Genomic DNA, 20285 nt, shown 5'->3' with positions numbered 1-20285 from the left:
GATGAGAGGAGTGCATGGAGACAAGGGTGACAGAGTCGTGGCTGTCAACGGTGTTTGACAGGAAGCCACCTTTACCCTAATTAAAGCCCAAAAGGGTAAAGAGCTCTCAGCGTCGCCTGTTCGAGGCTATGACCCCAAGGATCGTCGGTCGATGTAACAAGCTACCTAGCGACAATGTCACAAGCACAAACGATGGCTTAGGCGACGCAGTGAGAGCAGGAAAGAAAGAAAAGGGGAAGAATAGGAAGTGAAGATCTTTTTATTGGCCGTTTCTGAAGATAAGTTCTAGATTTGGCTCCGCCGGGCCCTTCAGCAGCAGAACTGGTACTGCGCTGAAACTAAAGGTGCAGGGGAAGAAGGATGAAAATTTTTTTTCTTCGCCGGTCTTGCGCACATTTTCGCAGCCATGAGACGCTGTATTGGCGCAAGAGTACATTTGGGCGAGAGAGATTGATTTTATGAAAGTTTAAAAAAAAATAAAAAAAAAAAAAAATTAAAAAAATAAAAAAAAAAGCAAAAAAATGGCAAATTAGAGGTCTTCAAGATGATAATCAAATTGCCAACTTACGGCGGGAAATCTTGTGCTTTTCCAGGCTGTTGCAACTCCTCCTTGTTCTGCTGGTACCTCGCGCGAACTACATCCTCGGACGTTTCACGCTAGAGGCTATCCTGCAGGACGGACCTCTTGGGCCCAAGACCGGGAGTCCAGAAGACGCAACGGTTTTCATCAGCTGAATCAGAAGGTGGTTCATTTCTTTTTCTCCAGATGTTCTAGGTCCAGATTGCATCTTGAAATATGCAAATTAGCCTGTGTTTTATGGGCTTTGCTTCGCCATTACACTGCCTATCAGGGAAAGGACCAAGACTATAAAGATAGAGGCAAATCTCTGTGCTTCTTCAACTTCTCTATCGAATTCGTTTTTCATCCAGTCACTCCTTTCATCTGGCTACTACATTCAGTTAACTTCCTTCCCTAAGAGTTAACAGTCTTTCACTTATTGAACTTTCTAAAGTCACTCCTTCACTCATTCCATTCATCGCAGCCAGATGTATTTTGCAACCATTCTTACTGCTGCCCTTGTCGCTGCAGCACCAACAAAAAGAGAAACAACCTGCCAATTCCCAAGCGACAAAGGCCTTGTTTCGATCACTTCCAGTAAATCCAACGCTGGATGGGCGCTTTCTCCAGACCAGAAGTGCACAGCAGGCTCCTACTGCCCTTATGCTTGTCCTCCAGGCAAGTTGATGGCCCAATGGGATTCTTCTGCCAAATCCTACAGCGTTGGCAGCTCCATGAACGGTGGTCTCTACTGTAACGACGATGGAGAACTCTCGAAACCATTTTCTGACAAGGACTACTGTGTGGACGGTACCGGAACCGTTCAGGTGAACAACAAGGCGCTGAGCAACGTTGCCTTCTGCCAGACTGTTTTGCCAGGAAACGAGGCAATGTTGATTCCCACAAATGTGGATGGCGGTGACACCGAAACCTTGGCAGTGCCTGACGAGAGCTACTATGCTTCCTCTGCTGCCCACTACTACATCAATCCATTGGGCGTTTCTACTGATGAGGGGTGCGTTTGGGGCACCAAGGATAAGTCTGTGGGCAACTGGGCTCCTTACGTTGCCGGTGCTAACACTGACTCCGACGGGAGAACCTTCTTGAAGATTGGATGGAACCCTAAGTACATTGATGATTTCAAGGACAAGCCATCCTTCGGTATCCGTATCACTTGTGATGGCAACGATTGTGATGACAACTCGTGCGAGATCGACCCATCCAAAGACGGATACAATGGTATCAGCGGCGGTAGCACCGGTAAGTCGCTCGGCGCCTCGTACTGTGTTGTCACAGCTAAGGACAAGAAGAAGGCCACGATTGAGGTGTTCTCTGTGTAAATAGACTATGTAACTGGTTTGGTTTTCGTTTTGCGTTTACTGGGATTTTAATGTTATTATAAAAATTGTTTTGGATTTAGCCGTCGTCGTGTAGTCACTTGGGCAAACTGTGTTTTCAAAATGGAAGTGCATCAGCTTTTTTATCTTCGAGAATTCTTGATGACCACGGCAAGAGGATTAAATGGTGTTGGAACTGGGGATGCTAGTGGTGAGAGGTTTCGTCGAGATTCTCATTGAAAAAGATAGCCTGAAGCTGTATTAAATCTTGTCGATTAATGCCATTTTGAGTGGTGCTCAATTAGTCTTGTAAGTAAAAGGTTGTCTTTAGCCATGAAACACCTATTGCAACGACTTTATCTGCAAATCGGGAACCTTTCATTTGAAAATAGGATCTGAATATTCCTAACGGCAAATTTGAAGCACGGAGGTATACTCGTAAGCAGTGATATTGCTGAACAACCATGAACAATCCCGGCAAATGAGAGACAACGAAGAGGGAAAAAGAAAATGCAGAGCGTGGCGTGATATTGCCGTTGACTGGTTCTACAGGCGCTTAAGCGGTCTCTTGATGTTACCGAGGCGGGTTCATCAGACCAAGCGCAGTTCCATTCGTCAGCGGACTTGAGCTAACCGCATAGACACAATAACAAACACTCACAATATCAGCTCACCAACAATTCGAATAATCCAATTTTGCTCAGCACAGCCTCTCAACTCAAATTATACAGAGTACCTTTCGACTCAAATTATTCAGAGTATCTACTTACTCAAACCATCACCCAAACCTCTGCGGCGGGTGATTCGCTCGCGCAGTAGCGAAATAATATTTCGCCCAGGCGCTGAGTTTGCAGCCGTTGAGATACCGTAGATGTCCGACCTGGATCCAGCAAAACACAAGACAAAAGCAAAATTTGGAACCACCGGGGAATGGACCTTGAACACCTTCTCAACGCGGTGCAGCTTGGCAACCTTTGTTGACCAGAAGCCACTTGCGGCTTCGTTGTTGGCGCCTGCGTGGGTGTCTCGTATGTGGCACCCCAGGGAATTTTCGCGCCCAGTAGGCGAGCCAAATACCCTAGGACGAAGGTGCAAGTGAGCACTGTGCCAGGCCAGTGCTCAGGGATAAAAGAAATCAGGCGTTTTTTACTTTACTTTTTCTTTCTTTCTTTAGGGTGTCCTCACGCATGGATTGTCTGTTTTGCCGCTTTGCTTTCCTTGATTCAGCGACACTTGCAACGTTGCAACAACGTTACGGTGCCTTTTGGCCATTCACGTTTTTCCCTCTTTTTTGTCTCATTGTGTTTTGCAACCTCGCCTCGCTCTGCCCTGTGAATGGACAGCGAACGCTACCTCGCAGAGGAACAATAGTAAAGAAGAAAAAAGACAAAAAAAAAAAGCATGAACCTGGGAAGCAGGAAGGAATGCAGAAGAAAGGAATTGTGATTTGTTTGTTCTTCTTTTTTCACCTTTATTTTTTTTTTTTCTTCGCCGGCTCTATGCATACGCTTACGATCCTCTTGAGTCTCTGGACCTCAGGGAGCTGAGCCTAAAGACTCATTCCGATTACTCGCTCTGCGCACCGGTCTAGAGTGCTTCCTTCCACACTTACACCATCATTTGCAAAAGGCATTGAACCTTGAAATTTCTAAATACACCGTCCAAATCACACACTCTAGTGGCTTGTTGACTTATTTCCACCTCTGGCGGCGGACTTAATGGGGACCCCCCGCCAGGGACCTTATCGTATCTCTACTGTAGTCCATGTACACTCCAGCCAGTTTTTGTCTTAGCCCAACCTGCCGCTTCACCGGGGTTCCCATCAATTTCTCCTACCACAGCTTCTTCCCGTCTCCTTCCATCTGTGCCTCAGCCAATACACCGCCGTCATGGACAAACCCAAGCCGCTAAAGGTGTTTGGCAGGTCCCACTACGCTTGCACGAGGTGTAAGCTCTCCAAAATCAAGTGCTCGGGCGAGAAGCCCGCCTGTGCCAACTGCAAAGCAGTCAACAAGGAGAACCAGTGTGTGTACCCTTCGAGGGACAGGAAGATCGTCATCATGGAGTCCGACTTGAACAAGCTCCATGAGAAGGTCAAGATGCTCGAGGAGTTGGTCAAGTGTCAGGCGGCCTACACTGATCAGCAGGGCCAATTGCCCAGACTGAACTCGCCCTTGGTCCAGCATCGCACCATCAGCGGACAATTAATGGCTGCTCCTGAGCTGTATTTGTTGCCCGACGCTGAGAACGATCGGGTCCCCTTGAAGGTGTTGCTTCTCTGCTGGCACCAGCTCCCGGACCAGAGCTACACCTGGCAGCTTCTCAACGCCGTGAGCCTGACGTATTCTCGTGAGTTCTACATCATTGACTTGGAGGCACTCCACCCGTTGGTGAGCAGGATCTATGCTTTCTTCAGCGTGCCCAAGTTGGAGTCAGTGCCTCCCCACGAGCACATCCCTGCCATCTCTCTTAGTTACTTCTTTGGCCTTTTGGCGTTTGGCGAGCAAATGAAAAACATGACGTTGGACCTGCTCCCTCCGTCGATTGCTGCAGCTACGGGCGAAGGCCATAGGTTTCCTGGTATTGACTATTACTCCACCGCTGCCAGGTTGTTTAGCCTAACTCACGAGGACACTTCGGTTCAGTTCATCCAGAGCTCTTTGATTTTAGGCTTGTATGGCTGCAATTTGAACAGGTACAATACCGTGAACAACTATTTTGGTGTGGCTGTTCGCTCGGCGGTGGCCAACGGCTACCACAGGCAGATGGCGCCGCCTCGCCAGTTGACACCAGAGCAAAGACACTCTCACCATGTTTTCGAGGAAAAGACAAAGCGGCTCTGGTGGTCGATTTTTGTGATTGACGTTGTGTGGGCAGCCAAAATGAATATGCCTGCCTACATTGACTACACAGACACTGACGTGGCGTTGCCCAACGAAAGCCCTCTAATGGACCTTCACGACAACTTCAACACAGAGATTCTCGAGGCCAACGTTCATCTTGCCAAATTCATTGCAAAGTATAACCGGTTGATCTACGGGCCTAGCATACGAACCTTCTCCATTAATTATATCAACACTGAGCAGTTCAACCAAAAATTACTCATCAAAAATGTCATTAATTCTCTTAATGACTTACAAATGCTGTTCGAGGTACCGACGCTATCACATTACAAGCATGTAAATATCATCTCGCTGCCCGACAGAAACGTTGCAAATTTGTTTTTGAGATACGGTCAAATGACCATTCTCATCACCAAGCCACTACTTTCCTTGATCCTTAACAAGGGCACTAGATCCTCAATGAGCGAGCCCGAGAAGGTCATGGACGCCATCGCAAAGGTGTCTACAACTGCTGCTCGCTCTGTCGAAACTCTTCTTAAGCTCTACGAGTACAATAAGCTATTTGTATTGGGGTTCTGGGACAGTCAGCACTTGCTTTCCGCATTGTTGCTTCTTGTCATGGCCACCGTTGCTGGAGTTCATTACGAAAACCTCAACAAGGCTACTGCTTTGCTCAAGTACATGGCAGACAATCTGAACATCAACGCGGCTAATGCCATGCAAAAGCTTGTACAAGTGAATCACTTCTTGAGCCGCATCCCAGAAATGAACCTCAGGTTGGACCTTGAGCTGGACATCACCCATTTTGTCACCAAGAAATCACCTTCCATCACGGACCAGAAAAATGGCAATGACCACATTGAATTTTTCAACCCTTTTTCCGACATGAAGCTGGATGTAAGCTTTGTATCGAGCATAAAATCCCCTCATATCCCACTCTACGAACAATTTGGATTCCACAATATGTCCCCTACTTCACAAGAGGCCCTCTTTGATATGATCGCCACACTACAAAGCTGGGACAATTTCCGTGGTCTTCCCATCCACGTTTACGGCACGGGTGCTACAGCAGAGCTGGAACCATGTAGTCAACATCCTCAGCAGCAACTGTCGGCGCCAGGGTCCAGCAACTTCAAGATCGGCAGCATCATTCAGGGAGAGTGATTTGGCTGCAAAATGATCTATGCGGAGAAGCAGTGAGACGGCATGGGAGCATGCACTCTTATCACGTGTGGCTTTCTAGGGCTCAGCCCGCGTGCACTATATGCACCTTTTTTTTTTTCCACCAACCTCCCGCGCTGGGAGAAAAAGATTTTGCAAGGCAGACAGGGACAGCTTCTTCTTTATCTATTTGAGGACCATTAAAATTCCTATCGAATAAGCACTATAATCGAAATGGGTGGCACTCGTGACAAAAAGATTCAGTACTTCGCTAAGTTGAAGGAGTTGTTGACCGAATACAAGTCTGTGTTCGTTGTTGGTGTCGACAATGTCTCCTCTCAACAGATGCACGAGATTAGAAAGGCCTTGAGAGGTGAGGCCCAGGTCTTGATGGGTAAGAACACCATGGTTAGAAGAGCCATCAGAGGTTTCTTGGCTGACTTGCCTGAGTACGAGAAGTTGTTGCCTTTCGTCAAGGGTAACGTTGGTTTCATCTTCACCAACGGTGACTTGAAGTCTGTCAGAGAGACCGTCGTTTCCAACGTTGTCGCCGCTCCAGCCAGAGCTGGTGCCGTTGCTCCAAAGGACGTTTACGTTCCAGCCGGTAACACTGGTATGGAACCAGGTAAGACCTCTTTCTTCCAGGCCTTGGGTGTTCCAACCAAGATTGCCAGAGGTACCATTGAGATTGTCTCTGACGTCAAGGTTGTCGAGGCTGGCTCCAAAGTTGGTCCTTCTGAGGCCTCCTTGTTGAACTTGTTGAACATCTCCCCATTCACCTACGGTATGACTGTGGTGCAGGTGTACGACAACGGGCAGGTGTTCCCTCCATCCATCTTGGACATCACCGACGAGGAGTTGGTTGGCCACTTCGTGTCTGCCATCAACACCATCGCTTCCATCTCTTTGGCTGTTGGCTACCCAACCTTGCCATCGGTTGGTCACTCTGTTGTCAACCACTACAAGAACGTGTTGGCTTTGTCCATTGCCACCGAGTACACCTTCGAGGGTTCTGAGGCCATCAAGGAGAGATTGGCCAACCCAGAGGCTTTCGCTGCCGCTGCTGCCCCTGCTGCTGCTGCCGCTGACTCTGGTGCCGCCGCCGAGGAGGCTCCAGCTGAAGCTGAGGAGGAGTCCGACGACGACATGGGCTTCGGTTTGTTCGATTAATCGTGTAGATAGTCACACAGAACAGATAGCGTCGCAACACACCTCATTGTAGAACGCACTAGTAGCGGAAAGGAAAGTTCTGTCGCCTAGGTGTTGGTTTTCCAACACTGTGCTCACCTGCACAGGATATTCCATTTTGCAGCCATTATATAAAAGGCCCAAGATCCACGTTACTTCCGTCTCACCTTTGCAACCACTTCCTTCTTCTCTTCCACCCTCGTAGCCGCCGAAAATGTCCGACGACCTTTTCGGGCCCCCTGACCCTTACTTCAACCCCGTCGAGCCCTCTAACGTCACCACTTTGGACTCTGAAAGCTCCCCTGCCTCTCCCAACGGAAGACTCTACCAACGCACCTTTGGCGACACTCGTTTGAGCAATCTGTTGGCTCTCATTTCCTATCTGGCTCAATGTGGATTCTCTGACGTTGAAACCATCCCTGCCGTGCTCACTCACCTCAAGAGCGCTATCTATGAGCTGCTTCTTCACTGTGTGAGCATCGACAGGCCCACATATGCCCATTACATCCAGCAGCTTCTGAGGAAACTGGACATCTTGATTACTAGACTCATCATTCCGGCGTTGAAGCAGACGCTTGAGCGGCCTGATCTCGTGGTGACCCAGCTGATCATCAAGGAGGTGCATGAGCTTGTCACTTTACTCTATGGGTTCACCAACCCACTCAGAATTCCTGGAGTGCTTTCAGACGACCAAAGCATTGAAGGTCCCCACGGACTACGGGTATCTAGTTTCCATACAACAACATTGTTGGCTGTGACGAGAAAATTACAGGCTGCGTTGAATAGTCAGATCAAGGTCCTTGGAAGCGCTAGCGACTTGGACAAAGGCATTGGGCCAAACAACACGCCGCTCAACTTGTGGAGCGACTGGATGGCGCAGTCGCTGAATATGGTGACGAAACTCATCGTCACGATTTTGAATAATACTGTCCCCACGGCGACGGTGTTTATCTACTTTGAAGACCTCATGCGCAACAAAGGGTTGGCATTTCTTGACTTGGAGTACTTTGACGAGTTTCTCTGTCACTTCCAGCGGATTAATGCTTTTTCCAAAACACAAGCTAACTCAGCGCTATTTGACTCCCAGCGTCGTTTGATTCAAGAGCATTTTTTGCTGGTGATCCGAATGTTCCCTTGCCATCCTCTTAGCTGGTGCACGGTAAGTCAAGCAGTCAACTACTTGCAGATGTACATTGATGTGTACAACGATATTTACGAAGATAAGCTTCTCATCGAAAAGATCGCCGACAAACACGAAAGCACCGTGGTGAAGAGGGTGGTAGACTCTGCAAAGTTCCCAGAGGGCCACTATATTAACTACATAAACCAGGAACGGCTTTCCTCAAAAGATGTACCAGACTTCGTGAAATATTTCGACGATAACAATGAAGCAATAGAAGTAACCAATGAAAAGGAGTACTATATTCCCATAAGCCAACCGAAGAACTCTGAGTCTTTCCGCAAGGTCTCTCAAGTGAACACCAACTCAGATCCCACCAAAGAACACCTCCTTTCTTTGCCTAGATCCAAGGGCACCGAAATCAGTCCCAGAACAGCTTTATTTGCTGCAAATTACCATAAGCGTGATCTACCTGAGGACCCATGCTACCTAAAAGTGTATCGCTTAAACGAAGAAGTAGCACAGGAAGTGAGAGAGCTACGAGCGATGGTCGAAGACAATATATGGCGTGGCAACTGCCGCTTCAAGGGATGTTGGAAGTGTCGGCTATTTCTATGGCATAAGCACAAAAAGTGCAAGGGAATCATGCGGTAGCTGTGTCGCTGACACTGTCAACGCAAATGTCAATGTTCCTTTTATTAATATTTACAGGGTATGACAAGATCCAGTTCCGTTTGGTCTTTTTCACTTAATCTCTGGGTCTGTAGAGCTCCTTGGGCTCTTCCTTTTCTATGCGGATGTCCTCGACAATAGGCTTCTTGATGTGTTGAGTGAGTTTAGCAGGCTTGGGCCACTCTTCAGGAAGTAACCCTGCTCTTTTGAATAGGAAGCCTACACGATCCGTGACTTCGGCACCAACACCCAACCAGTACTTGGACCTATCGAAATCTAACTCGATGTGTTTGTATGGCTTCGTTCCCTTGGCTTGTTCTTCTGGCGTAAGTGGGATGGGAGTAGGGTTGTATGTGCCGATGACTTCTATGGGCACAGCATCTCTGGCTTTCCTAGCGTTAGCCACGACAATATTGTATAGAGGTTGGTGCCTTCTGCCAAATCTGGCTAGCCTTATTCTGAGTGCACCTCTGGGCATGAGGAATATGTGATGTGGATGAGAGGTGAGTTGATGAATGTGAGATCTAATTTTTCGCTCTACTGTACTCGCACTCGCCTGTCACACTTACACTAAACATCCTACCTAAAGATGATTCTATTGTACAGTTATTTATGGTTTGCAGAAAAAAGAAAAATTTAGGCTCTACTCAACCTCACTTAGAGCTTCTTTCTAGCTTTAAATTTCTGCTTTTTGGCTGGCTTGCCCACTCTGTTGCCCTTACCTAGAGTCTTGCGAGTCAGTTCCCTCGCGGGTTTGGCCTCCTCTTGTTCGTCGTCAGACCAATCGTCCTCATTCTTGCTCTTCTTGAACTTCAACTTATTCTTCTGGCCTCTCACAGGTGCTTGCTTGACAGCGTCCAAGTATGCATCGATTCCAGAACCTTCCTTGGCGAGTGGGTCCTCGTCAGTCATCTCCTTGAACACAATCTTGCCGTTTCTCATCTCAACTTGCTCATTCTTAGCGTCTTTCTTTGTAAACTTCTTTGGTTTGGAAGAAGAAATACGGGCTAATGTTTGGCGGTCCAACAAGTTCAAGGGCTCATCCGCGTCCTCCAAAATGTACATATCACCGCCCTTGTTTCTCTTGCCAGCCCTGGTAGGTCTCTCGTCTTCGTTCTCGTCTTCTGATTCTGAGTCGTGAATAGCCTCTTCATAAGCAGACATGAATTTCTTTCCCTGCTTCTGGGCGCCCTCTTCATCTGCATCCTTATGCTTCTTCGCTCTGTTCCTTGTCTTTCTGATGTTGGCAACAAGTTTTCTATCTTCCTCAGGCATAGCTTTCTCCACTTCCTCGACGCCGAACTTCCTGATCAATCTTTCCACAATGTGCTTCACCTTCGACTTGAAGTGGTCTTTGTGCTCGTGTGACCATCTCATCAACTTGGTCAACATCTCAGATAAGTTGGAACGAACAAGATCCTCTGGCAACGAGAGAACCTCCACTTTTACGAAACCAATAGCAGACTTGGCGATTTCTCTAGAATTGTGGGTCAAGAACAACTCGACTGTTGAGGCAAGTTCAATCAACGTTTCTTGAGGCAATTGGTCTTTGAACTCGAACATCAAGCACGAGAGTGCCGTGATGGTGGCAGAAATCATATGCTGACTCTGCCCAGCCAAACCAGCACTCACCATGGTGAAATACTCGGTCAAACTGGCCTGCGAAGGTTCGGCATCAGGTCCAAAGTCGGGAATCAAATCATTTCTGATAATTCCGCCCTCGGCCATCTTCTTACCCATCTGGACCAAAAGATTGAAAGCAGCTTCGCGAGACTTTTCGTTGACATCCTTGGTGGACATAATGATCTCTTGCAAAATGGCAGGAATGAAGTGCAAATCGGAAACTGGAAGCATATCCATGATTACTGTAAGTGCAGCCAATCTATTAGTTCTGGAAGAAGTATGCGTGCTGCTTATCGTTTGCAAGAAGACGTTCTCAATATCTGAAAGGAACTTCCTGATAGCATTCCGGCCGGACTCTGATTCATTGAGCTTAGAGATAATTCTGTAAGACCTCTTCTGAATATTGGCATTGTTTTCTCTTTTCACACCGAAGACAAACACATTGAATAAACCATTGTATGAGTCCTCAGGCGCATACTTGGCCATAGCAACGACCAAATCCATCATTGATACACTCTGTGGAGGTGGTTGGTCCTTCTTTTGGTTCTGCTGAAGCTCAGACTCGTCCATCTGTATCGAAGTGTGCAAGTTCTCGAACACTTTTTCCAACAAGATCTTCAATTCATTGGCTGGAATGAGTTGCAAATACATATCAATCGTTTCCAATATGAAACCTCTTGCCTCAGCAATGGTATTCACGTAGACATTGAAGAGGACCAGTACAAGGTTGTTAGCCATGGATGACAAATGCTTTAAATTTTCTTCTGCTTCTTTGATGGGGAAAGTCTGTATCATCAATGGGTCATCTGAAAGAGCACCCTTGCTGTATACAAGGTTCGACTCTGCCAACAAACGCAAGGCATGGCAAATAATGACTCTCAGCTTAACATTTGAGTAAAGCAAGTCACTTAATTGACCGGCAAACTCGTTATCAAACGCTCTCCTTAAATCTGTGGGGAGATCACAGAAATGAGGGAGCAAAGACCATATCTGGTCGATGATTGTTTGGAAAATTTTGATATGCATGGCCTCCTTGTTTGAAGCATTCGCAACCTTCTCCTCGAAGACAGCTGCAAGAGGCAAGATGTTTTGTTTGTAATATTGCAACGAAGCGAAGCGCACGTTATCTCTCAAAATAGGTAATAGCCAGGCCCTTCCAGGCTCTCCATCGTTGGAGCCTGTAAGATTAAGAGGAAGCTCTGCTAGAACAGCCTCCGGTCCCATGCTAGAAATGCAGGCAGCGATAAAGTCCTCTGCCTCTCTGTTGTAAGGGAAATTCATGTCCTCATTGGACCTCCATTCGCCAACGGTTCTAAGAATGGTAAGAAAGTCTGGGTTAGTTCTCGATCTGAGCTTGAGTACAGCGGCAGTCAAGAATTCGAGGATGACTCTGGTGGCATGCTGGTACTTGATCGTGAGCAACTCCTTCTCGATATATTCAGCGATTGTCGTGATCATATCATCAACCTTTTCATATATTTCTGGAGTGATGTTGTATTCAGCCGAGCGCTGAAGCAAATACATGTCCGGAAGACCTTCACTAAGGATTGCAATCATACACTGAGATGCAGAAGTGTAGATGTTCTTGTTTTCCGACAAGAGGAATTCAGCAATGACGGGAAACAGTTTTTGGATTCTCTGTATTGAAAGCTCAGGCAGAACCTTGGCAAAAGACTCTGTGCCTTTTGCAACAACAGCAAGCCAGGAAGCTGCCAAGTGAGCGTCGTCCACAGGAGGTTTTAAATCAAAGATAATATCGAGTACTCGGGTGAATTTTTCTGTGTCAATTTCGTTTGTCATAGACACGAACAAACCATTGAAGCCATCGAATGCAGCGGAAACCAAGAACTGGTCTGAGGTCTTTGAGACTTCAAGCAAGACGTCACATAGTTTCTCGATATGGGAAGCGGGCCAAGCGTTTGCTGAAGTGATGGCAGTGATAAGTTGTAAACAGTGGATGATCGTAGCGTTGGACTCTTTGTTCTTTTCTGCTCTCTTCGACTTGGGTGCTTCTGAAAGGAGGGCAGCCAATCTCTTCAAGGCAAGCTCGCCACAAAGGCCGGCAGCCACATGTGTAGGAGAAGGTGACGCTGGAGGGTGTGAAAGAACTTTCTGAACAGCTTCCTGAGCTCTCTTTCTGACCTTGGGACGAGCATCAAAGGCCAACTCTAGCAACCCGATGAGGGCTCTCTTCGGTGAGACGTTTCCAGAAGACTGCCACAGGGGATGATCTTGAGCCAACAACAAGCCTTCCAAAGCCCCGATTGCAGACCTAAGTAGTGGAGCACCTGCTTCTTCGTTTGTCAAGATCGGCGCCAATTTGCTTAAGATCTGAGCGAACTTTTGCTTCAAAAGTGCTGCTGGTGTGGATGGGATGACCAAGTCCAAGAAATAGGCTGCAGCCATCGCAACGTTGGCATCTGCAATTTCATCCTCCGATATAGACAGCTCGAGAAGAGAAAGAAAAGAAACAAAGTAAGCCACTGACGTCTTCTCGTTTCCCTGCTCTGTGATATTCTCCTCGACCGCAGATAAAATGAGAGCCAGATTCTTCTGGTTATCGAGTTTCGAATTGACCTGAGTTCTGATTTTGGCAAGCTTCTCGTCGAGGATCAAAGCCTCAACAGACTGGCCTCCCTCAGGATTCAGCTCTGCCATGATATATTTGTGAAGAGGGTAGTGAGGTACTGAAGAATCTGTGCAGAGACCATGTAGGTGATGAGGTGCGATGGATTTTTCTGATGGAGTCACGTGGTAGTGATGTGTAATGAGATGGTATTATCCGTAGTAAAAATGCAACAATTATAGAAACATCTGAAGTCATATATTTGTTGTAGTTCCATTGAATATCCAGAAGTTGGAGGGAATTGCCGCTTCTATACTCAGCCCTAGTGTCAACCAAAGCAATCACAGAGTGTTTATTAGAGATACCAGTCGTTCCAAGAAGAATGCGTGGTCTGCTGAAACTAAGTTTGACTCTTTCAAATGTACTCACGTTGAAATCTACTATTTTTCCAAAAACCTTGTGGCGCTTACCTGGGGTGGCTGCAATTGATCCTTTGGTGATCACGTGACTTCTTCGCACGATTTTTTCCACCAGTCAAATCCGTTCCATTACAAGGAACGACTATCTCCATAGACAACAGAACTAGATCCCATGTCCAAGATTGCTGTCTCTTCTGCCTTGAGGGAATTGAGATTCCATTTGTCTCAGACTGGTGAGGCTTCCAAGCCCTTGAGAACTTTTTTGGTCAAGAATTACCCCGCGCTCAAGACCTCCACCAACTACAAATTGCCCATCTTAATCAGAGAAGCATTTGGGGTGCCTCCAAGTGTCACAGCCAGATTTGAGAAGGGCAGAGAAGTTAAGAACAATTTGGATGGCTTGAAAGAGTCTGAAATTGAAGCAGCTGTGAAGTCTTTGATCAAGTAGAGGAGATTTAGAGACATATGAAAGATACAAGGAAGAGGATTACGGGCATCACACCGATGTATGTTCATCATTGTTTACGATATCCTTTATAAATGGGTTATTTGCATGGTCATATAGTATTAATCAACGGATTACAATGTAATTGTTTTAGCAGTGTATGCGACTGATGTGTCTAACTAGAATGATTTACCAAATTGATACATGCCCCAAGCTAAGCTGCCTTGGTCTTCACTGAAAACTTCGACGATGGGCTCTTTTGGAGTTTCACTGAGGAGGCCCGAGGCAACGACTATAGGTACAAAATGCTCGAGTGTAGGATGTGCTTGGAAAAGCAACTTCTCGTGATCCGTCTTGATCTTGTTGAGATTAGCAAGCAAGTCTGGCCCGTTCTTCATAGTCTCACGAAGCAAATTACTAAACTTCGTTGTGTAAGGAAGCACACTATCCGCATTTCTGAGGAAACTCGATATGTCTCTCAAATTATGAACAGACATCCCTGAGCAGATAACCATTCCTTTAAGATAACGCTCCTCCACTGGGTCCCAGATAAGATTTTGTCTGTAGTGATTGAGAATTTTGCCCAACTGGAAGTGTGTGTCGAAGTCCTTCTCATTACCTGTCAACGAGACTTGAATCACACGAGTGTCAGGCAAATCTAGCCCAGGGTCCACTCCCTGAGGAGGTGGGTTCAAAGTGTTGTAATTGGAGAAGGCTACTTTGAAAGGCACCCACACACCGTGATCAATACCTCTTTCAGTCAACTTAGAGTGAAAACCATTCTCCTGGAGTCTCTGGCGAATCTCTTCCGATAAGAACGCCGAGTTCAAGCTCCGGAACCATTCCTGGTACATATGTCTAGGAAAGTTGTAAAAATCATACACGAGAGTGTTTTCGTCGCTTTTCAGTTTTGGTGGTTTGGAAGGAACCGCTATCTCAACCGCTTTGGACCCACCCAGCTGCCAATGGGCAGAAACAATGATGATATAATCTGGCTTGTATTTGTTTTTGATGGTCTGACCGATATTTCTCAAGGCATCGTAAGCCCTCTTGTTGCCAAAGTCGGCATCTCTATACATAAAAGTAGGGCCACCATGCGATAAGAAGTAAGCAGGATAAGGGGCCGGATTTGGCTTGAATGCCAACGGCACAGAATCAGTGACCAAATTTTTTGAAACCATTCGGAATAGTGTAGCTAACGTGATTGCAATTATGGCAGAAAAGATCCACATCTACTTCCCTATTTAAAGGGCTAGTGGATTCATGTTATACTATGGCGTCTGTGTCTTTAGTCATGCTTATAAAGCACTAGTAAGGTGCGGTGGGCATTTGACAAATTCTCACGTGAATGCAATCTACAGAAAACAGGCCAGAGTTAGGACAGAACTCGTCGGGTTATGCGTAAGCAATTTGTCGATGATCAAGAAGTTTGATAAGGTAAGTCGAATTTTATGTGGAACTTCAGGGTTGTCTTTTGTCGGCTATGGCCGTTCCTTTGGCTGCAAAATGGACATTGAGGAGGGGTCCCGGGCCCACAGACTACCACAATTGGCAAAACAATAAGATGCTCGGATTAATAAGATGAAGATGCTTTCATATTATTTGTTGTTCAGCAACATACGGAACTTTTTTTGTTTATTTTGCTTGGGGCTCAATAGAAGAGCTACTAGTAGGGTGCCCAAGTCAATTCAAGAATGATTCTTTCTTTCTTAGATATATATACCAATCTTGGTCAGCTCGTTAACTTCTTGGCTTGAACTTCATCATAGAGCTGTTTTGTCAATGCTACAAATTCTCTTCATTTGGTGTCCGTGATCAGTGGCTGCGAATTCTCAATTACCACTATTATAAGCACCTGCCAAATCTACGATGATGCACGTACCTCTCGCAAAATTGGATCCCAGAATGCATTACATTCTGATGACCTAAGTTTGTCGACATAACCAACTTAAGGTTTACCATCCAGACGGTCATAACGAGGACCAGAAAAGGCAGATCAGAAAACACCTTTTTGACAAGAGGTACCCATAGTAGAAAAAAAAAGGAAAACTTAACCATCATACAGTTGTCATTCACACAAGTAATGGCAGTGTCGAAGGTGTCCTCTGAAGCACTCTGTTTAATTGACCTTCCCTCCACGCAAACGACAATGTCGTGGCTACCTCAGCAAGGGTCGAGTCAACTTGGCCTCTGAGAAATAGAAAACGATATTTGGCTTTGAATCAACCATGGTGATTCTCTTATGTTAGCAGGTTTGAGTGGAAGTGCTCTTTCAGGATGTGGTTCCGGGTATTCTTGGGAAGCTTGTACTGACCATGCGACGACATTTTTGCAACCACGAAAACAGCCTTCTCTCAGGAACACACTTAGCTCCACGAAGTCGACGATCTTATAGAATCTCAAAGTTACTGGCAATAAAAATGCCCCTAGAATGCAATCACCCTCCAGGGAGGCTCACTGCAGCTCTAAGTGTACCCTTTCATAGGACGATCCTAGAAGTACACAGTAGGTCAAATTGTAGCACCAACAGTTTTGCTATTACTTATTCCTTGAACAGATGGCATTTATTGAAAAAACAGCTGATTTGATCTCTCCAACCTCGTGACCCTTCAAGCTCACCCCTCGTGTGTGGAGGAAAACGAAGCAGTGTCAGTTCTCACCTCAAGTGACACAAAGGACCCAGACAGCAACGTTGGATGGCTGCGAAACCGCATGTCCCAGAAGTCATGATTCAGCACTTAACCTTCAGGGTCTGACCATGAATTATAGAGGAGAAAAGTGAGTAAGTGGAAATTCTGCTCAGTCCAATTCAACACCTTGGCTTGTACTTTTGCTGCTACTTTCGCTAGTTCCCACCCATAAATTATCTCTCACTGCCTCTGTCCATGTCCCTGGGGGGTCCTTCACAGGATCCATCCTTCCTTGCGCAATCTCGGCTATTCTGCACACCAACGGCTGCACTGAACCAGTTAGGCCGTCATCAACACAAGCTAGCTGCTTCTTTTTTTCTGGCACGATAACCACCAATTATTTCTCCTCGGTTCAGCTTCCTGTACCACACTTTCACTTCAGAATGCCCCTATTTTCCAGAAAAGTATGTTTACCCTTCGATTGCCTTACTATCCCCATACTAACTCCAGAAACGCAATGATTACCAGGGTTTCGCCAAATACACCGATGGATACACCTACTCGCCGCCTCCAGTCCAACAGCCTCGTTCTCAGAGCATGACCAACGCCTCGCTGGCGGCATTGGCAGCTTTGGCGATCCACAACAAGAACAACCAGACCAACGATACCAGTCGCCCGTATAATCCGTCTCCCCAGGCCTATCAGGCCAGCGGCAGAGCAAACTCGCTTGCTGGAAATCACAGGTCGAATTCGATGCGTTCCTATACGTATAACCCAAAACCTTCGTACCAGGCTGGACCCCTGGCCAATCGCAGCTACTCGTTGAGATCAAACTCGCTTAGGGGAAGTGCTCCACCGGCAAGGTCGGCCTCTCTTCAACAGAGAATGTCTGCTTCTCAGAGAGCTAGCTCTTTGACTAACAGGACTCCCTCTTTTCCAAGAACCAACTCTCTCACCAGTAGCCCTCTTTCCCATAGAGCGGGCTCTCTCACAGGGGCTACAAGAGGGCTTGGTCTTGCTCACCAGGGTGTGAGCGAAGAAGACGAAAATTTCGACGAAGAGGATGTGATTGTCACCACGAAAACAACCAAGGTGCTTGATTCTATGGGAAGAACATGCTCCATCACTACTGAAACCATCAAGACCCTACCTGACGGCTCCAACATTGTGGAGACAACGACAAGAAACATCTCCAGATCAGGATCCCGCTCAAACTCCCTCCGCAACAATTCCATGACCATGGCTCACGCCAATCCCAGCTACAATCTAAACAAGATTGATGAGGATCTTCAGGATTTCGACTACACATACTTGGACCACCCTCCTTCGCAGCTTCCAAAGCTCAACATGGACGACAGAGCACCACCACACCAACAGGTTCAACCGCAAGCAGCGCTTGGGCCGGCATTTGATCCTCCTCGAAGAACCAGTGACACCGCCCCACCGGTAAATCCGGGTAAAGAGCGCAACGAAGACTCTGTTTCGAGCTCTGCTTCTCCAAGGTTGAAATCTATCTTGAAGTATTCGCCAGCTCCACCTCCTCAATTGAGTCTGCCTCAACACGCCGATTCTAGCTTACCTAAGGGTTATCGAAACCTGGGTGAAGAGGCAATTCATCGCCCTCTGCATGAAGACCCTAATCATCACAAGACCGCAGTAGCCTCAAATGCTTCGGCTGGTAATTCTATCAAGTTCTTGGATACTGTCGAAACTATTCCCTATGAAGCCAACTCGCACAATCTTGCGGAGGTGACTCGTGCTGAAGCGCTTAAGCAGGAGAAAGAGAAGCAGGAGAACATCAGTATGTATGAGCAGGCGATGAAGGTGGCCATGGAAAGAGTCTACGGAACTCCTCGAGAAGAATCACTGTTTCTCACTCCACCAGATTCTCCCCAAACGAAAATGGAAAGTCCTCAAGCAAATCTTGACAAGTTGGTAGACAAGAAGCTCAAGCATGATCATAAGCGTGGAAAAGATGAGGGTGGTGTCAGTAAGAACTATGTGTACGAGAACCACCACAAGGAGTTTGCGATTCATTCGCTTCGTGGTGAAGAAGAGCCTGGCCACAGCTCTAGGAAGGAGAGAGCCAAGGAGGAAAAGAAGCAACAGAAGGAGGAGGAAAAGAAGAGGCAAGATCTTCTCAAGTTAGCAGAAAAAGAACGTAAAAAGGAGGAGTCAGAGCAAAAGAAGCAAAAGAGAGGTGCAAAAAACCCACTTTCATTTCTCAGCTTGAAAATGAGGAGAGGGAGCTCGGGCTCTGCTACATCCTCGTCTTATGGAGGTATTCATGAGAAGAGAGACTCTCATCCCGAGCCTGACCTTTTTGAGGATTCTCATCCTACCCAATCTTCAGAGAGAGTACATCAGCAGCAAACTGTTGTGGGTCATCAAGATGGAACTCGAGACGCTCAATCGTCTGGATCGAAAGATCATCAGCAGATTAAGCAACAGACCATTGAGACACCAACGCAAGCTCAAGGGAATGCTATTCAATCGCCAACAGCTCCTGTGCAAACGTTCGTGGGTGACGTAGTAGCTCCTAAGGAACCTTTAAGGCCAGCCGCCATCACTGATGTCAATGACATCACCGTTCCACCTAGATCTCCTTTAAGGAATGCGGATACTACAGAGAGGCATATGAGGTCATTGTCCGAAGGCAGCAACATGACCGAATTTCTCAATAAGGAAACCGTCAACCAACCTCCACCCATAAGTACACAAATCACTGGGGAAGAAGAACATTTCCACGACTCAAATGATTTCATCGATGTGCCAGAGTACTATGGAGCGGAGGAACCGGCTTATGCTGAAAATGTAGTTCCTGAAACCATGAATGAGCCAGCAACTCCTAAGGTTGCACAAACTTCTGGGTCCTCCGATGTGGACAAGGTGGCTCCTGTCGTCTCGCCGTCTGCTGTGAAAGTCAACTCCACGGAACCCCTTCCTACATCTATTGATGTTCCAGAAAGACCTTCCACTGAAGTTCAAGAAGATACTACATTGGTGACTCCTTCGCAGACCGAGAAACAGGGTCCTGGTTCTCAAGAGCTACCTACCCTCGTTTCTGGAGAAAATGGGCACCCAGTCGTATTGGGCCAGCAAGAAAATAGCGACAAAGCGTATCCAACTCTAGACCCTGGATCGCCCTCATCCAAGAAAATGGAATCTGCTGCTGTTGATGATGCTGTTGACACTGCCACAATACCGTCAGATAAGTCCGCTGTCAGTGTGCCAGCACCATCTAGTGAATACAAGTCAGACGATGTCATGCCTACAAGTGTCGGTGCAATGGATACCACGCATGCTACTGAGACTCAGAATGTTGCTGATACAGACACTGATAAGCAAGCGACTGGGGACAATGAGACTCCTGCCACTGATGTGGTAACACCTGCGGTAGTCGTGAACGATTCTGAAAACATTCAGGGAATTAATGCAGCGAATGTCTCAGATGTGAATTCTGCTGTTCCCAATATCACCGCTACAAACCCAGATGCTGAATGCGCTGCTGATAGAATTGAGCAAGAGCAGCCTTCACAATCCTCGGGAGATATGACGGAGGTGTCTGTGCCTTCGCAACAAGAGAAAAATACCAAGCCCAAGACGAAAAAAGGGCTGAAGTTCAAGAGAATGATTGACAAGTACTTCATCAGTCCACACAACCGCTAACTACTTTAATCTCAATAGAACATCGCTGTTTAGTATATTCCGATCTAATGCAT

At 46.8% G+C, this 20285-nt stretch overlaps 9 protein-coding genes across 9 annotated transcripts; 6 read left to right on the top strand and 3 right to left on the bottom strand. All coding sequences in view use genetic code 12, as the record gives it.

Annotated features, from left to right (window-relative positions):
- Positions 1-1047: 1047 nt before the first annotated feature.
- On the top strand, positions 1048-1899 carry CJI96_0003390 (uncharacterized protein; the record flags this gene model as incomplete). Its single annotated transcript, XM_029032776.1, has 1 exon — positions 1048-1899. The coding sequence occupies one exon, from the start codon at positions 1048-1050 to the stop codon at positions 1897-1899; it is 852 nt and encodes a 283-aa protein (XP_028893091.1).
- A 1886-nt stretch (positions 1900-3785) lies between these two features.
- Positions 3786-5903, top strand: CJI96_0003389 (uncharacterized protein; the record flags this gene model as incomplete). Its single annotated transcript, XM_029032777.2, has 1 exon — positions 3786-5903. One exon carries the CDS (start codon positions 3786-3788, stop codon positions 5901-5903), a length of 2118 nt encoding a protein of 705 aa, XP_028893092.2.
- Positions 5904-6134: 231 nt separating this feature from the next.
- On the top strand, positions 6135-7070 carry RPP0 (60S ribosomal protein uL10; the record flags this gene model as incomplete). The annotated part of the gene is made up of 1 exon (XM_029032778.2): positions 6135-7070. One exon carries the CDS (start codon positions 6135-6137, stop codon positions 7068-7070), a length of 936 nt encoding a protein of 311 aa, XP_028893093.1.
- A 232-nt stretch (positions 7071-7302) lies between these two features.
- CJI96_0003387 (uncharacterized protein) lies at positions 7303-8862 on the top strand (the record flags this gene model as incomplete). The annotated part of the gene is made up of 1 exon (XM_029032779.2): positions 7303-8862. One exon carries the CDS (start codon positions 7303-7305, stop codon positions 8860-8862), a length of 1560 nt encoding a protein of 519 aa, XP_028893094.2.
- A 94-nt stretch (positions 8863-8956) lies between these two features.
- On the bottom strand, positions 8957-9358 carry CJI96_0003386 (mitochondrial 37S ribosomal protein bS16m; the record flags this gene model as incomplete). Its single annotated transcript, XM_029032780.1, has 1 exon — positions 8957-9358. One exon carries the CDS (start codon positions 9356-9358, stop codon positions 8957-8959), a length of 402 nt encoding a protein of 133 aa, XP_028893095.1.
- Positions 9359-9537: 179 nt separating this feature from the next.
- CJI96_0003385 (mRNA-binding protein RRP12) lies at positions 9538-13161 on the bottom strand (the record flags this gene model as incomplete). The annotated part of the gene is made up of 1 exon (XM_029032781.2): positions 9538-13161. One exon carries the CDS (start codon positions 13159-13161, stop codon positions 9538-9540), a length of 3624 nt encoding a protein of 1207 aa, XP_028893096.2.
- Positions 13162-13660: 499 nt separating this feature from the next.
- CJI96_0003384 (uncharacterized protein) lies at positions 13661-13936 on the top strand (the record flags this gene model as incomplete). The annotated part of the gene is made up of 1 exon (XM_029032782.2): positions 13661-13936. The coding sequence occupies one exon, from the start codon at positions 13661-13663 to the stop codon at positions 13934-13936; it is 276 nt and encodes a 91-aa protein (XP_028893097.1).
- A 176-nt stretch (positions 13937-14112) lies between these two features.
- On the bottom strand, positions 14113-15114 carry CJI96_0003383 (uncharacterized protein; the record flags this gene model as incomplete). Its single annotated transcript, XM_029032783.2, has 1 exon — positions 14113-15114. One exon carries the CDS (start codon positions 15112-15114, stop codon positions 14113-14115), a length of 1002 nt encoding a protein of 333 aa, XP_028893098.2.
- A 1892-nt stretch (positions 15115-17006) lies between these two features.
- Positions 17007-20232, top strand: CJI96_0003382 (uncharacterized protein; the record flags this gene model as incomplete). Its single annotated transcript, XM_029032784.2, has 2 exons — positions 17007-17027; positions 17074-20232. 2 exons carry the CDS (start codon positions 17007-17009, stop codon positions 20230-20232), a joined length of 3180 nt encoding a protein of 1059 aa, XP_028893099.2.
- Positions 20233-20285: the final 53 nt, after the last annotated feature.

This window comes from Candidozyma auris, chromosome 3 (genome assembly GCF_003013715.1).
Source record: "Candidozyma auris chromosome 3, complete sequence".
NCBI classification, from domain to species: Eukaryota; Fungi; Ascomycota; class Pichiomycetes; order Serinales; family Metschnikowiaceae; genus Candidozyma; species Candidozyma auris.
Note: the sequence above shows the minus strand (reverse complement) of the source record. Positions and strands in the feature narration are given on the sequence as shown.